The sequence below is a fragment of the Orycteropus afer genome, unplaced genomic scaffold, assembly GCF_000298275.1.
Source record: "Orycteropus afer afer isolate SDZICR_OR568_19922 unplaced genomic scaffold, OryAfe1.0 scaffold00074, whole genome shotgun sequence".
NCBI lineage: Eukaryota > Metazoa > Chordata > Mammalia > Tubulidentata > Orycteropodidae > Orycteropus > Orycteropus afer.
In genome coordinates, this window is record NW_006921661.1 from 11,346,957 (window position 1) to 11,365,044 (window position 18,088).

Sequence of the window (18,088 nt, forward strand, 5' to 3'; positions counted from 1 at the left end):
TTTCCTGGAGAAATGTCAGCCTCCAATATCACCTCAACCCATCCAGCTGTCTTCTTGTTGGTAGGGATGCCAGGTTTGGAGCACCTGCACATCTGGATCTCCATTCCCTTCTGTTTTGCCTACACACTGGCCCTTTTGGGCAACTGCACCCTGCTCTTCGTCATCCACTCTGATGCAGCCCTCCATGAGCCCATGTACTTCTTTCTGGCCATGTTGGCAACCATTGACCTGGTCCTCTCCTCTACGACACTGCCCAAAATGCTTGCCATATTCTGGTTCAGGGATAGAGAGATCAACTTCCATGCCTGCCTGGTTCAGCTGTTCTTTCTCCATTCCTTCTCCATCATGGAGTCAGCAGTGCTATTGGCCATGGCCTTTGATCGCTATGTGGCCATCTGCAAACCACTGCACTATACCACAGTGCTGACCAGGCCCCTAATCACCAGGATTGGCACGGCTGCTGTGGCCCGGGCTGTGACACTGATGACTCCACTCCTCCTTTCACTCAAGCGCTTCCACTACTGCCGAGGCCCAGTGATTGCCCATTGTTACTGTGAGCACATGGCTGTGGTAAGACTGGCCTGTGGAGACACTAGCTTTAATAATATCTATGGCATGGCTCTGGCCATGTTTATTGTTGTTCTTGATCTGTTGTTTGTTATCCTATCTTATATCTTTATTCTCCGGGCAGTTCTACAGCTTGCCTCTCGGGAGGCTCGCTACAAAGCATTTGGGACATGTGTCTCTCACATAGGTGCCCTTCTAGCCTTCTACACACCTGCTTTTCTCTCTTCAATCATGCATCGTGTGGCCCACCGGCCTGCCCCCCATGTCCATATACTTTTTGCCATTTTTTATCTGCTTTTCCCACCCATGGCCAACCCCATCATCTATGGTGTCAAGACCAAGCAAATTCGTGAGCGAGTCATAGGATTATTTTTGAAAAAGGATGTGTAAATGGAGCCTACAAGATGGGCAGAGAAGTGTGGGACCATTTGAATGCTGGAACTGGGATCCAGATTAATAAGTGAAGAGCTCCCAGAGTCTGCATGTTTAGTTCTTTCTCAGCAAAATAAAAAACATTAATGCTTTTCAGAAACTTACCAATACACAGGTCTGACCAGGGAGCACAGGTCTATATCCCTTGGTAGGCTCTGCACTCAAACTAGTGCCTTTGTTGTGTCCTTACAGAATCCTCACTCTTATCTGAATGTTGGCTTGACCCACTAACCTCCTAGTGACCTCACCTAAATACACAAAGGTACTTCAAGTTCTTTTATTTAAAAGAAGATTGTGAGCCTCTGAATTTCTATCCCAATATTGGGAATTTGGTTAACTATCCACTCAGGACCTGAGTGAGGACCTACGTTACACATTTGGTGCAGGAATCTCTCATCACCCTGACAGGTCATGTTCAACTTCTGCCTTAACAGTCCTGTATTGGGGTGCTTATAGTTTTCCAGTGATACAGGGTCCAAGTCAGACAACTGTGCTTATTGGAAACTATTCTTCACCTGAGTCAACCTATGTTTATTTTACTTCTTCTTTTGACTTGTTCGTCTTCATGTTGAAAAAGACATGTTTTCTGTCATATTTTTGTACATTATGTTACTCTTTATTTTCAAATAGATGTATTTCATGTCAACAAGAATGTGCTTACATCATTTATTTACTAATTAATTTACAGAATATTATTTAATACCAACTGTATGCCAAGACTCTGCTAAGGAGTTGGGATAGACAGATAGTTAAGGCAGAGATGCTGCACTTATGTTTCTGTTATGAGACAGAGAAAGGAACAATAACCACAATAGGGTATGATCTCTGACCTCCCCACCTCAAGGCCCAGCATAGTGGAAGAAACATGGGGAGATTAAAGCATATGGGTTGTGGGAATATTGGTATGTTTTTCTCTTTCTCATGCAAACTCAGATACAAGAGGATCCCCATAATATTATTCCTGACAAGTACACCTCCGCTAGTTACAGAAGCCCCCATATACCATGTGTCACAAATGTATCCTTCTACCTTATCTTGTAACTCACTGCTTCCTCAGAGACTACTGTTTAGGAATTAGAAACCCATGTCTACATCTATGTGAACATCTGTATCCCTTCTCTGTCTATATTGTTTAACCAAAACACCCAATTGCCATTGAGTCAATTCCAACTCACAATGACCCTTTATGATAACGTATAATTGCCCCTTAGGTTTTTCAACACTCTAAATCTTTATGGAAGCTGGCTGCCTCATCTTTCTCCTGTAGAGTGGGTTGTGGGTTAGGACTGCTGAATTTTTCATTAAAAGACAAAACCTTTAACCAGTGCACCACTAGAGCTCCTTCTTATTATTTAGCCTTTTTTTTTTTTTTTTAAATGAAGACTCTCTAAGCCCATGTCAGCTGAAGATTGGAAGGTTAGGAGTTGTCTAGAAGGGAGGGGTGTTGCAAGAACCTAGAGTCTTACTTTCTCTTATTTCCTACCTCGGCTCTCATGGTTTCTTCTGATACTAACACAAATACCCCAAGGAAATGATGTTCTACTTTCAGGTCTTATGTTTCAGTTCTTCTTGCTTGTTTCTTCTGAACATACCCAAGGTTGGGAGTTTTTTAAATTTTTAAATATTAACAACATACACATAATCAGAAAGTAACTCACAGATCGAGTCGGATCTGACTCACTGTGACCCCTCCTTGGGTTTCTGAGGCAGTATCACTACGGAAGTAGATTGGCCAATCTTCCTTCTGATCAGTCAGTAGCATATATTAAAAGAAGCTATGTTTAACAAGAGAAGTCTGCTTATCCTCTTGCTGATTTATACTAGGAATGACATCAGCCTACAAGTTATTTCCATCTCTAATAAAGAAGGAATGTCTCTGTCTCCATTGTACACATGTGTACTCTGTACACATCCAATAGTATAAGAATTTCATAACCAGGAAATACATGTAACATCAGCATAACCAAGTTTTCTCACAATAAATGTAAGGAAGATTAATTTCTCCTTTAGTTCATACGAGTTTGACACACAAACAAAGCATAAATGAAAAATATAAGTAGCCTATAGACACCTAAATGTTTACCCTTACGTAAATAATACAAGATTATTCTTGCATGTTAAAGAAAATTGGTGCATTAGTCTGGGCTTAGTTAATATATTTCCAATAACTCAATACCTAGGACTTCCCAACATCCCCAGTTAGGGTTCATAGCTTAATGCCACTGAGGAAGTAGCAAGAATAGAGTTGGAGTGCAGGACTTTGTTCTGCTTAGTGATGCCTACAACCCCTTGTTGTTGTTGTCAGCTACCGTTGAATTGGCCCCAACACACGGCAAACCCATGCACAACTGAATGTAATGCTGCCTGCCTGATTCTGCACCATACTCATGATTACTTGCAGATTGAAAAATATTCCATTGTGATTTGTAGGGTTTTCTGGTAGATTACCAGGCCTTTATTGTCTGTTTTAGTCTGGACATTCTGCTGAAAGTTGTTCAGCATCTCAGCAACACGAATGAACCACTGACAGATTGGTGGTGGCTGTTCTTTAGAAGCAAGGGTAGTGTGGTAGTTAAGTTTGTGTATTAGTTTGGCTGGGCCTAGTTTTGAGTGGCTGGGCAGCTGGATGTAGCTATTCCCCATGATGAGAATCAACTCCATGGTGGTATCTACTGTGAGCAGCTGAGTAACTGTCTTAGAGATGTGGTCTGCTTTCAGTATATAAAAAGCAGCTTTGGGAATAGTCTCTGAGCATTTTGGCATACTTGGACCCTGCATATAGCTGAGTCTTCATTCAGCAGCCTGCCATGTTGTCTGCTGATCTTGGGATGATTTTTTGGACTTGACCTAGTGGCCTGCCATGTTGCTTGATAATTTGGGAGTGTGCCGTTTTACTTGTTGACCTTGGGTTTGTCAGTCACAGCAGTCAGCTGCTGCCTGAGTTAAGAGAAGTCTCTAGCTTCAGTGGGCTGGTAGCAAGATGCAGAGCTGAAGCTCAAAGTCCAGAGGCTTTCATCCAGCCCCCAGAGGTGGCACTTTGAAATTAGACTTCTAGCCTCCTAAACTGTAAGAGAATAACCTCTGGTTTGTCAAAGCCACCAATTGGTGGTATTTCTGTGTAGTGCCTAAGGCACTTGACTGCTAACCAGAAGGCTGGCGGTTCAAACCCACCAGTCACTCCTCGGAAGGAAGATGGGGCAATCTACTTCTGTAGTGATACTACCTTGGAAGCCCAAGGAGGGTCGCTGTGAGTAGGATCCGATTTGATAGCAGTGAGTCTGGTTTTTCGGTAGCACTCGATCACCAAAATTGGTCGCAAGACTTTGTGTTGTGTATTAGGACATGTTATCAGGAAATAACAATCCCTGGAGAAAGATATGGTGTTTGGTAAAGTAGGATCAGTGAAAAAGAGGAAGACCCTTAGCAAGACAGATTGACACAGTGACTGCAAATATGGGGTGAAACATAGCGATTATTGTGAGTATGGCACAGGGCCAAGCAACATTTCTTTCTGTTATACATAGGGTTACTATGAGTTGGAACCAACTTGATGGCACCTAGTAACAACTACACAAACTTTTCAGTGACATTGGTTATATTTTTCACAATGTGTTAACATTCTCATTTATTCCATTCTGGATTTTTTTTTTTTTTTTTCCAGCAATCTGGTTTCTCTATCTCCTTACCCTTTCATCTTTGCTTTAGGCTAATTGTGAATCATTTACTCTCATATAGATAATTTCTTAAAGCTGCACAATCTTCTCCAGTACTATTCATTATTTTATGAGCCAATCTGTTATTTGGCTAAAAGGTGACATCAGAGGGTAGTGTTGGTTCAAGCTTTATAGAGTATCTCATAGCAATAGTCTCCCGGAGTCCTGCAGTCTCAAAAGATCTAGTCCAGGTTCCTTTCATATAGCCTATTATCTTCAGTCTGGCTGTGCTTAGTTAATTTAAGCTCCATCATTTAAGGTCCTATGTAGTAGATAGGCTTAGGTGGTGAACAATTACACCAGAGAGTTGTGAAACTCCTTAGAGCAGTAAATCATGGGAGATCTAAGGGCAACCAACACTTACATAGAAGAAGAATTCTTGCATTTCAGTTGTGATATTGGTGAAGAATATTAAATATATCATGGACCGGCAAGAGAATGAACAAGTCTGTCTTAGAACAAATACTATTAGAATGTTTCTTGTAAACAAAATGGCAAGACTTTGACTTACTTTGGACATATCATCAGGAAAAACCAATGGCTAGAAAGGGACATCATGTTTTGCAGAAGGCCAACAAAGTGAAGGAGTACTCAGTGTGACAGACTGACACAACAGCTTCAACAACAGACTCAAATATACCAACAATCATGAAGAGGCACGAGACCAAGCAACATTTCATTCTATTCCACAGAATATTGCCATGAGTTAGAGTCAATTCAATGGCAACTAATAAAACAGCAAAACAAACAAACAAACAAATAAAAAAGGGAATAAAGTCAGGGAAAAATGGGAAACTCAATGTTTAAGGATGTGACAGAGGAAAAAAAAAATGAACAAGTGAAGAGGGAAAGATGAAATATTGTTAAGAGAAAAGGGTGTTTGATGTGGTAGCCAGAGATCAGTACTGGTAAAGAGATGAGAGAGCTCTCCAGTGATGGAAATTAAGGAACTGTGAGAATTGTGGAGGGAGAGTCACACGAACAGAAACATCCATATAAATAAGGATGGAGGAAGCCCCCCAAAAGAGGCTCCTCATTTTCCCAGGAAACCGGCCAAAAACAAACGAAAAAACCAAACTCACTGCTGTTGAGTTGATTCCGACTCATAGCGATCCCTCCTTGGGTTTCCAATTGACCAATTTTGGTGATCGAGTGCTACTGAAAAACCAGACTCACTGCCATCGAATCGGATCCTACTCACAGCGATCTCTCCTGGGGTTTCCAAGGTAGTATCACTACAGAAGTACATTGCCCCATCTTCCTTCTGAGGAGTGGCTGGTGAGTTTGAACCACCAGCCTTCTGGTTAGCAGTCAAATGCCTTAGGCTCTATGTCACCAGAGCTCCCATATGTGACATAGTTCTAGAGGAAATATAATGATTATATGATTAATTGGGGCATTGAGAATTGTAGAGATTATTTGATTTATACAGGCACTTAAGTCTGAGATTTCAGAACAGAAAATTGACTTTTGTGATTGGGAGTTTGGTTTGACTGGCACATAGGATGGTGCCAATGCATGTTTGAAAGGAATGTAATAAACATATTTGTACTTCTTTTATCAAGGTAATTCTGACATTGCTAAGAACACAGAAAACACTACCTCGTCTCCATTCCTTTAAGAATATTGTCTTCTTATACAAGTTTTATTAATACTTAACATTCTATCTAATGAGGCTCTATGTTCTTTGAGGGCAGAAACATGGATTATGCTTCTCTATGTGTGTGAGAACTCTAGCTTTTTCACATAAGGTTTAGGAATGTGAAAAAGAGCTAATTTTCCCAGTGCATTATCAGAGCTTATCTACGTGCCTTCACTTTCATCAGAAAGTGAAGAATCTCTGTGGAAATTAATAAGGAGGATTTCCTGGAGCAACGTCAGCCTCCAATATCACCTCAACCCATCCAGCTGTTGTCTTGTTGGTAGGGATTCCAGGTTTGGAGCACCTGCACATCTGGATCTCCATTCCCTTCTGCTTCGCCTATACAGTGGCCCTTTTGGGTGACTACACTCTGCTCTTCGTCATCCACTCTGATGCAGCCTTCCATGAGCCCATGTACTTCTTCCTGGCCATGTTGGCAGCCATTGACCTGGTTCTCTCCTCTACAACACTGCCCAAAATGCTCGCCATATTCTGGTTCAGGGATAGGGAAATCAAGTTCCATGCCTGTCTGGTCCAGATGTCCTTTCTTCACTCCTTCTCCATGATGGAGTCAGCACTGCTGTTGGCCATGGCCTTTGGTCACTATGTGGACATCTGCAAGCCATTGTACTACACCACAGTGCCTACCAGGTCCCAAATCACCAGAATTGGCTTGGCTGCTATGGCTCGAGCTGTGACACTAATAACTCCACTACCCTTTCTACTGAAGTGATTCCAGTATTGCTGAGGCCTAGTGATTGCCAGTTGCTACTGTGAGCACATGGCTGTGCTAAGGCTGGCCTGTGGAGACACTCATTTCAACAACATCTACAGTATTGCTGTGGTCATGTTTATTGTGGTGTGGGATCTTCTGTTTATTATCCTATCTTGTATCTTTATCCTTCAGGCAGTTCTACAATTCACCACTCAGGAGACTCGCCACAGGCATTTGGGACCTGTGTCTCTCACAAAGGTGCCATTCTGTCCACCTATTCACCCGTGATCATCTCCTCACTTATTCACCACACAGCCCACAGGGCTGCCCCCCACATCTATATACTGCTTAGTATTTTTTATCTGCTTCTCTCAAGCATGGTAAACCCAATCATCTATGGTTTTAAGGCCAAGGAGATTCATAATCATGTGCTGTCTGTTCCGGAAAAAGAACATGTAGTTAGCTCTGTTCTTATAAACATGTCCAGTACTACATGGATTCTGGGTTGAGGTGGATGACAAAATCTAAAGTAAGATAGTTGCATACTCTTCAGGTTGGCAATTCTTTAATAAGAAAAGGAATTGGTTCCATTCCTCATAGGACCACCAGTTAAATCAGGCCAAGTTTGTCCCTATTGTCTGTTCTGATTGCAGAGCTTTGACCTCCTGATTCTCATAGACTTCTCCGTGTAGAACTGGACATGTTTTGATTTTAGTTTGTTTCACAGCATAACCTAGGGAAAGCTGATTACTAGAGTTGTGAGCTCTATATTGCAATGTAACTTAAAATAGTTCAAGACTGTATTTGAAGAAAAATAAAAAAAATACATCATTGCTTCTTCTAATCTATCCTACAAATGTATTGGATTTCACCCATGTTTCTGCTTCTCCTTGTCTCCTTCTTATGCAAACTCTCATGCTTGGGCATTCTTTTAGTTAGTTAGTTTTTTTTTTTTTTTTTTTTTCACAGACGCTCTCATATGCATTTTTTCTTAAAGTCTAACCTACACTATCATGCTCCTCTATTATTTATTTTATGACCAAATTGTGTCACCGGTAACAATTATGAAGTAACTTCTCCAATTCTAAGGAAAAGAAAAATCTGGTAGGCTCTGTAAAATCATCTTCAGGCCTACATTGTGCCCCAGCTTGTGCACAGGCACATATAAAGGGTGATGGTTTCAATGACTGTCTGGACAGGTCTCAGAGGTATCATTCCTATAGCCAATGAGTTCAGGATATTGGACAGCAAGGAAGAATGGGTATGAACCAATGGTCTCTGACTCTGTTCCCTGAGACTTACTTTACCCCACTTTTTGCCCTTCCCTCTATGATTCCAGCTGACACCAAGAAGTTAAACTGGAGGAGATGTTGCTCTATTTTTAGCCCATATACAACCAACCCATGGCCATAGAGTTGATTCCAACCCATAGTGAGCCTCTAGGATGCCCTTGAACTGGCTCATCAGGTTTCCTAGGCTGCAAATCTTTATGGAAGCAGATTGCCTCATCTTTCTCCCTTAGAACAGCTGGTGAAACTGAACTGCTGACCTTTTGGTGGTAGCTTTAAATACTGTGCCACAAGAGCTCCTTTTAGCACATATAGGGACACAAATCTCGTCTTTTTTTTTTTTTTAAATACATTTTGTTGAAATATAATTACATACAGTGAAATACACAAAACTAAAGTGACATGGGTCAATGCATTTTTTTTTTTTTTGCAGTGTTCTCTTCTCTCCCCCTCCTACCCACTCTTGTCTGTTTTGCCTCAGAAGAGTTGGCATGTTCTGTGTGATAGAGGAGATTATTGTTCAAAATTACTCACTCTCTCCCCTCCCTACCTTGAAGTAGCTGCAGTATATTTTCTCACTATGGACTTGGCCATGTGATCCAGTTTGGCCAATGGATATTAGCAGATTTGGTGCAAAGACTTGAGATTTGATTGTATAGTTGGGCTTTTTTTTTTTTTTTCCTCCTAACTCTACCACGTTAGAGTTAAAATTTGCTTCCATAAAGATTTACAGCCTAGGGAACCTAATGAGGCAGGTTTAGCTAGGATGTCTTCAGCTTGAACATTTCATGAATGTTTTGCTCAGGATAACTGTACCAGTTTTTAAAAAATATTGTTTTTTATGTGCAACCTCCATAAACTGTGCTCCATCAATCTAGGGTGTACTGGGATATTTAGAGGATTCTCAGATTATTCTAAAGTGCAGACATTTTTGGGAACTAAGGAGCTCTGATGGTGCAGTGGTTAAGGCATTTGGCTACTAACCAAAAGGTCAGTGGTTTTAACCAATCAGCTGCTCTGTGGGAGAAAGATGAGGCACCTTGCTTCCCTAAAGATTTACAGCCTTGAAAGCTCCATAGGGGTCATTATGAGTCAGAATTAACTCAATGGTAGTGAGTTTGGTTTTGGTTTAATTTAATGGCTACCTAGGAGCTCTGGTAGCACAGTGCCTAAAGCACTTGACTGCTAACCAGAAGGCTGGCAGTTCAAACCCACCAGCCACTCCTCGGAAGGAAGGTTGGGCAATCTACTTCCATAGTGACATTGCCTCGGAAACCCAAGGAGGGGTCACTATGAGTTGGGTCCGACTCGATAGCACATAACAACAACAGAGCTTCATATTACAAAGATGTGATGTGCTAAGATTTTGTTATAATTTACCTTTTTTCTAAAAATTGAACTTTTTATTGTGTTTTGGATGAAAGTTTACAGAGCACATTAGTTTTCCATTGAACAATTTATAAATTTTTTTTTTCATGAAAATTGGTTGTAATCCTCTCAATGTAACAGCACTATTCTCACTTCCTCCCTGAGTTACCCATTTCTATTTGTCCTTCTTTCTTGCTCCTTCCTCCCTTCTGAGCTTTGTTTATCACACTGTATTATTATTATTATTTGTGTGTATACTGGGAGTATCATCAGCTTTTGCTACACTTGCTCTTATGTCTTCACTTTGACAGGAACTGAGTGACATGGACTGAGCTTAGCTGGGTTGACTCGAGTTTGAGGGTTAGGTGCTGGTCTGTTCCGTGTTTATCACAACCTCCTCTGACCAGTGGCTATCTCAAGCATGTGCTTTGCATGATGAAAAGCAAGAGTCAAGTGGGCAAACCCAGCTACCAAAACATAGTTCATAGCTTTGCTATCGACACACTCAGTAGTAGCCTATGTTTTTTTTAATAATCAATATATATATTTTATTGTGATTTGGGTGAAAGTGTATAGAGCAAATTTATTTTCCATTGAACAGTCCATACACATTCTGTTTATGACATTTGCTGCAATCCCCACACTGTAACAGCACTCTTCTCACTTCCTCCTGAGGTCACCCATTTCCATTTGTCCTTCTTTCCTGCCCCTTCCTGGCTTCTAAGCTTTGTCCATCACAATGTATTTTGAGAGAATGAAATGAACGTGGATGTTGGGAGAAGTCCGGTAGACATATTTCTAGCTACTACAGACATTTTATTTCTATTTTACTTATGATGTTTATAAGTATAATATTTCAAAGCCCAAAATATTAGATTTCAATTTCATAAACTATTTTCCTGCCATCTTCTGAATCATAGTTCAATAACTTCAAATGAAAAAACACTGTAATCAACAAAATTCTCGGATGTAAACTCATCATACATAACTTGATTATTACTAAAGCATTAATTTGGCATTGATTAATAAAGTATTGATTTGGTAATAACGCTAATTTTATTCCTGTCTTCTGGTTATTTTATAATTTTAGTTATGGCATCTATGTAGTTGAATTTTTATTTTTTTGTGTGTGTGTGTGTGTTGAGGTACACCCAAAGCTAATGATAGGAAATATAAAATTATGCTTTGAAGAGATCTACTAAAATTCCACATGATCATGGTGTTAGCACAAAATTTTCTAAGATTCTTTAGTTCTTTTTCTTGTAGCAATGTCATTTATAACCTTATTTTTATTGAAGCTCTTAGTAGTTACAGATTTTACAGATTTTCACAGTTAATAAAGATGGATTTAAGCTTTGCTGATAGAGGTTCTTCTATAGTGTTCCCATCTTTGTATATTAACTATTTCCGATGCCCTTCTGATTAGCTCTGTGGCTGTTGTTTCCATGTAGAACTGTTTTATTGTTATTTTTATTTTAATTAGTTCACAAATTCATCCATCCAGTAGGTAATTCAGTTATTTGTTAGGTTATATACCATATTATTAAAGATATAGAATATTTACCCAATACGAATAACAACTATTCTTGGCAGGAATCTTTTTGTTTACCAGAATTGTCAGCACAATAGCTTGCCCATTAAAAACAGAAAAAGGGGAAGATGACATATTGATAAGCAAATTTATAATGGTTCATGTCATCCTAAAATTTCTAAAGTGGCCATGAAATGTTTTAAAAACTCCTATCACATCTGCAACTTTTTAAAAGCGGGTTAAGGAAGGTCATGAACATGTAAACAAATGAGTAGACTCATCATCAAAATGGATTACTTGGCTCTGAAATGGACTGGTTACATCAACACCTCAAGGAAACCAGCTCTTTATATGAAGTTCTAATGTATCTTCTCCCTCTGGATATTACACCACCAATCTTACATCCCATTATTTAGGCTGTACAACCTCCTCTCACTTTTTCTTCTAGATCACTCCCCAGGGTATCACTCCTAATCAAATATCTATAAGTGTGGCAGGAAGTGCTAATGTGGCCTCAGGTAGAAGTTTATGATTGAAATTTTGTTTGAGGTACTCCCTGTACAAAATTGGAAGTCAGATTACTTAAATGCATATAATCACATAAGTAGTTAGTAGAGAGCAAAACAAGACCACAGTCAGATTCTGACATTTCTATTTCCATGGAATAGGACAAAAATGAAGAATAACACCAAAGAACGATTCTGATTTGTCTCCTTCCTAAAAGCTTAGTGTGTAAACGCCAAAAACTAGAGATTTAAAAGCATGGATGGTCATCAGATAACCTGAGGAAATGTAGAACTGGATAAAGGGTAGATGAAGTCAGTGAAACAGGTAGGCTTTTATCAAAGGTAGAGGCAGAATCTGAATTCAAACTATTGATGGGGTCAAAGTCATGCATAGATTGTTTCTTAAGATTCCAAAGCTCCTAATTGTTTAAGAAGGTTAGTTTACAAAACAGCAACACAGAATGGTCCACAGTGGTACAGAAGGACTATTAGAACTTCTATTTAGAACCTCTAGAATAGGAGGAAGGAGCTCTGATGCTGTAGTGGTTAAGGCATTTGGCTGCAAACCAAAAGGTCAGTGGTTTGAGTCTTCTGCTGTTCCGTGGAAGAAAGATAAGGCAATCTGCTTCTGCAAAGATTTATAGCCTTGGAAACTCAGTGAAGATTGCTATGAGTTGGAATCTACTCAATGGTAGTGAATTTTTTTTTTTCTTCCAAGAAAAGGAAGTGCTGAGATCAGTCATAGGAGGAAACCATTCTCCTCCACTATTATTAGTAATAGTGAATAATTTCTGAGTAATAATTAATAACACAATTTATAATTGTTTCTCAATTACCTCATTGGATACTCACCCAAATCCTGTAAGGTGGACCAAACCAGGATTATTGACCCCACTTAATAGATAAGGAAACAATCCAAGGGATGGAGAGGTTAAATGCCTCATCAAGGTCACAACTGGGACTGAACCTAGATCCCCAGCCACATCCACAGCTCTGTTTAGTATGCTGCACAGCTATCAGAGCATAAAATGAAACAAAACACCAAAACTCAAAACAAATCAGACAAAGCAAAAATAAATAATAAATAACCTTGATTAGTTATGACTGAAGCTTACTTTTTCAAGTCACAATCAGAAAACACACACAACAGCATCCATTTGTGCTATTGTAAAGAGGCTCTATTTCTCAGTCGGCAATGTAGGGAAGGAAGGTGAAGATGGGGAGAGACTCGATGATTACTGAAACCAAAACACTTTGCCTCAAGGAAGTATGACAACACACAACAGTGAGAGAGTAAGGTCTGCAGAAAGTAAGAGGCTGGAACCCCAGAGGACTGAAGACTGAAGCAGAGAAGGTCCCTGGAGTCACCTCCAGAGAAGAGACCAAGCCTTTCTGTTCCTCAGGGATGGGAGCGGCTGTTTATTTTTCTTTTGGGAAAAGAGAAACAGATTATGAGGATAAAGCCAGACCTTCCCTTTCCAGCTCCCTCTTTGCACCCTTCTCTCACTTAAGACAGGAACACTCATCTATTTTTTTTTCTTGAAACTTATGGAGCATGTCAAGAACTGAGGCTCATGCAGAGGGGTGAGAACACCTTAGGCTAAAGGTATTACAGGAAGGTCAGGAGAACAGAGGACACCAGAAAGAGGGAAGAGTGATGAGTCACTAGGCATCTTAAACAGAATAGGTAAGTTGTGAGATTGTTGCAAATGGGCAAAAAAACTGGAGGGCTAGTGATATTCAACAGGACCACATAGGATGTAAGGAAGACGGGGGGATCTAGGAAAGATGTGAGGCCCTTTGGTAAGAGAAGAAGCCAATGATTTGGGTAGGAAAAAGTTTGTAAACTTGTCTGGTGGTTTTCATGTATCATGTAAAAATGAAAATTCCATAAATGGTTTTCAGTAGGGAAGTGAAATATATGTTCTGTCACATTGTAGTGGATGGATTGAAGTGTGTATGTGTGTGGGGTGGAAAACTAAAGGAGGTTTTTATACTGCCATAGATAAGAGATGATGAAATATGAATTAGGAAAGATATAAAGGGCATGGAAAGAAGAAAAACAGGGTAACAGCCAATTCAGGGGCAGGATCAAGGGCCATCATTATTGACTGAGACAGAGCTCTACAAGCTCTAGCAACTGTTAGAAGGCTGTCTGGCTGGAGGAGAGTGAAGAGGAAGGTAGAAGTAGATGAGGCTGAAGAAGGGAGCAGGGGCCAGACTTTGGAGGGCTTTCTAAGTCAGGATTGGGAGTGTGGATTCCATCCCAGTGCAATGATAAGTCTATAAAGATTTTAAGCAAGGTATGGCATGATACAATTTTCCTGTTTAAATAGCCTTTGACTGCACTATAAAAAGTAGATGATAAAGGGCCAAGATTCACCATAGAGACTCACTAGGAAGCTTTTGTAGCCCAGATAGAAGATGTTGTTGTTGTCTGTCAACCATTTGATTTTGACTCATAGCAACCCTATAAGACAGAGTAGAATTGACCAATAAGGTTTCCTAGGGTGTAATAAGGAGCTCTGGTAGCATAGTGGCTAAAGCACTTGACTGCTAACCAGAAGGCTGGTGGTTCAAACCCACCATCCACTCCTCGGAAGGAAGGCTGGACAATCCTAATTCTGTAGTGATACTGCCTTGGAAACCCAAGGAGGGGTCACTATGAGTCGGGTTTGACTCCATGGCACATAACAACAACAACAACAGGGTGTAATATTTATGGGAGCAGCTCACCAGGCTTTTTCTGCCATGGGGCAGATGGCTTAGTTCAATATGTTGATCTTTCTCTTAGCAGGTGATCATACCATTGCACCACCAGAACTCCTTAGATAGAAGATGATGGTGATTTAAACAAGAGCAGTTGCAGAGGAAAAGAAAAGGAGTAGGGAGTAACACATATTTTGTAGGTGGATTGGATTTACTAAAGAATAGATATAAAGGATGAGGGAAGGATTGAATCCAGGGTTACTCTTTGGTTTCTGACCTAGCTACTGGATGAGTGGCAGTAATATTTACTGGGAAGACCCTCCACAATATGGACTGACACAGATGGCTGCCACAACGGGCTCCAATATGGCAATGATTGTGAGTATGGTGCAGGACTGGGCAGTGTTTCATGCTGGTGTATGTAAGGTTGTTATGAGTCTGAACTGACTTGACAGCACCAAACAACACCAACAACAATATTTACTGAGATGGCCAAGGCATGGGAGAGGAAATAGTTTGTGAGTAGATAATATGATTTCTGTTTTGGGGTATATTTTGTTTGAAATGCCTGTGAGACATCTAAGTAGATGTGCTCTGTGTCAGTTGAAAATACTAGTTTGGAACTTAGAATATAGGCTTTACATTTGAGAATTGCCTGAACAGAGATGGTAAAAAAGCAAGGAGAATCAAAGAGAATTTCTAGGAGAGTGTGAGAATAAAGGAGGAGAAAAGAGGAAAGAAGAAGAGGAGAGAGTGGGAGAAAAAAGAAAAGATGACAAGATCAGCACAAAGGGAGTGGAGATGGAAGCTAGGGCTGGAAAGAATTGAAAACTAAATGAGAGATGAAGAAATGGGATTGAACAAGGTCAAGTTTTTAAAGTAAGCTTTTCAGAGAAGAGGAATAAAGTTACAAAGGGTGATGGAGAAATAGATGAGGTCAAGGAATGGAGGATTGTGCTGTTGTCAACCAAGATAAACTTCTTAGAAAAAAGGTAGATTTGCATGGAAGGAGGCAGAATGACAGCATTAGTACTGTGCTTTACAGTTTACTAATTCTCTCTCATATATGACCCATCTTTTTTCACTGTAACTCCGTAAGATGGGCATGGGAGATATGGTTATTGCTCTCATTCACAGGTGTGGGAGCTACAACTTTAAACATATGTAAATGATTCATGTCAGTTTCTATAATTAGAGAGATGGCACAAACTTGAGCCCTAGTCTTCAATTCTAAAACATTTTCCTACATCATGGTAATTAATTTGAGTTTTATGCCTTATAAATTGAGTATGCAGAACATGATGGAGATAATAGGGTGTGGTGATTTATGAAATTGAATTTGAAGGCAGAAAGCCAGAGTTTCCAGGCCTATCTACCAAGTTTCCTCTGTGTAGGTTCAAACTGCCAATATTTCTGCTAGTTGCTCACTGCTTAAGCATTTGTACCACCACCCAGGCACTCACAGTGAATGTTTTTGGATAAGAATTTAACTTAAGCAATAATACACACCCTTTATAATGCTTTCATTGGCAACATGAAGACTACAGCAATCTCTCCTTCCACTCTGTACTCTGTGAAGACTTGCTCTATTGGCATTTATATCCTCATCGACCAATGACTTTATAAGGCCTTTGCAGGCAAAGAACAAGTGTTACATTTCTTGATGTACATTGTGATTATTTTCCCAATTTTCATTTAAGATATGGGAACAAGGGCTAATACTCTCATATGGTTGATCAGAGTTTGAATTTGCTTGCTGTACCTCTGGAGACGTTGGATACTCTGGTAGGAGTCTTGTGGAAGAAAACAGGAAGAAGAGAATTGTGAATGGCTATGTCAGACTCCAATATTACCTCAACTCATCCAGCTGCCTTCTTCTTGATGGGAATCCCAGGCCTGGAGCACTTGCACATCTGGATCTCCATCCCCTTCTGCTCAGCCTATACACTGGCCTTGCTGGGCAACTGTACCCTGCTTTTCATCATCCAAGGGGATGCAGCCCTCCACGAGCCCATGTACCTCTTTCTGGCCATGTTGGCAACCATTGACCTGGTCCTCTCCTCTACAACACTGCCCAAAATGCTTGCCATATTCTGGTTCAGAGATAGTGAAATCAACTTCAATGTCTGCCTGGTCCAGATGTTCTTTCTTCACTCCTTCTCCATCATGGAGTCAGCAGTGCTATTGGCCATGGCCTTTGATCGCTATGTGGCCATCTGCAAGCCACTGCACTATACTACAGTGCTGACCAGGTCCTTAATCACCAGGATTGGCATGGCTGCTATGGCTCGAGCTGTGACACTAATGACTCCACTCCCCTTTTCACTCAAGCACTACCACTATTGCCGAGGCCCAGTGATTGCCCACTGTTACTGTGAGCACATGGCTGTGGTAAGGCTGGCCTGTGGAGACACTCGCTTTAATAATATCTATGGCATTGCTGTGGCCATGTTTATTGCTGTGTTTGATCTGCTGTTTGTTATCCTATCTTATATCTTTATCCTTCGGGCAGTTCTACAACTTGCCTCTCGGGAGGCTCGCTACAAGGCATTTGGGACATGTGTCTCTCATGTAGGTGCCATTCTAGCCTTCTATACACCTGCAGTTCTCTCCTCAATCATGCACCGTGTGGCCCGCCAGGCTGCCCCCCATGTCCATATTCTTTTTGCTAATTTCTATATGCTTTTTCCACCTATGGTCAACCCCATCATCTATGGTGTCAAGACCAAGCAGATTCGTGAGCGAGTTATAGGATTATTTTTAAGGAAATATGTGTAAATAGAGATGATGGGATAGAGGGAGATGTGTGGAACAGTTTGAATGCTGGACTTTGGATGCAGCATAATAAGAAGTGAAGGCTGACAGAGTCTCCATGTTTAGTTCTTTCCCAGTAAAATTAAAAATATTAATGGTGTCCTGAAACTCATAAGGCCATAAATCTGATCAGGCTCATTGGTCTATATGCTTTGGTAGGCCCTGCACTCAAACTAGTGACTTTTTTCCCCTCTCTTCTTTTCCCTTCCTACCCATCCCTGATAACCAACAAATAAAATTTCCTTCCTTGTGTAAACCTTTCCTTGACTTTTTACAATAATGGACTCATACAGTATTTGTCCTTCTGTGATTGACTTATTTCACTCAGTATGTCTTCCAAGATCATCCATGTTATGAGGTGATTAGCTGATTTTTCACTATTCTTTAATGTTGCATAGTATCCAATGTATGTATGTACCATAGTTTGGTTATTAATTCATCTGTTGATAGGCACTTAGGTTGTTTCCATCTCTTTGCTATTGTAAATAGTGCTGTGATGTGTCCTCACAGAATCTTCACGCATCAGAATTTTGAAAATGACTTGCACTATCCTTCTTGTTACCTCACCTATGTACATAAGACACTCTCAAGTTCCTTTATTTAAGAGAAGACTGTGAGCATCTGAGCTTGTATATCAAGTAATTGGGGATTTGGTGAACTATCCACTCAGGCACTGAGTGAGGACAAACACTACACATGCAATGCAGGAATATCTCCTTAGTCACTCTGACAGGTGATGTTCAACTTCTGCCTAAACAGTCCCATGTTGGGGAGCTTACAGTCTGCCACTACAGGTTCCAAG

At 40.4% G+C, this 18,088-nt stretch overlaps 2 protein-coding genes and 1 pseudogene across 2 annotated transcripts; all 3 read left to right on the plus strand.

Moving 5' to 3' along the window:
- Positions 1-12: 12 nt before the first annotated feature.
- Positions 13-957, plus strand: LOC103197126 (olfactory receptor 52K1-like). The gene has a single exon (XM_007941006.1). It carries the CDS (start codon positions 13-15, stop codon positions 955-957), a length of 945 nt encoding a protein of 314 aa, XP_007939197.1.
- A 907-nt stretch (positions 958-1,864) lies between these two features.
- LOC103197188 lies at positions 1,865-7,578 on the plus strand (annotated as a pseudogene).
- An 8,727-nt stretch (positions 7,579-16,305) lies between these two features.
- Positions 16,306-17,250, plus strand: LOC103197189 (olfactory receptor 52K1-like). The gene has a single exon (XM_007941061.1). The coding sequence runs from the start codon at positions 16,306-16,308 to the stop codon at positions 17,248-17,250; it is 945 nt and encodes a 314-aa protein (XP_007939252.1).
- The last annotated feature ends 838 nt before the right edge of the window (positions 17,251-18,088 follow it).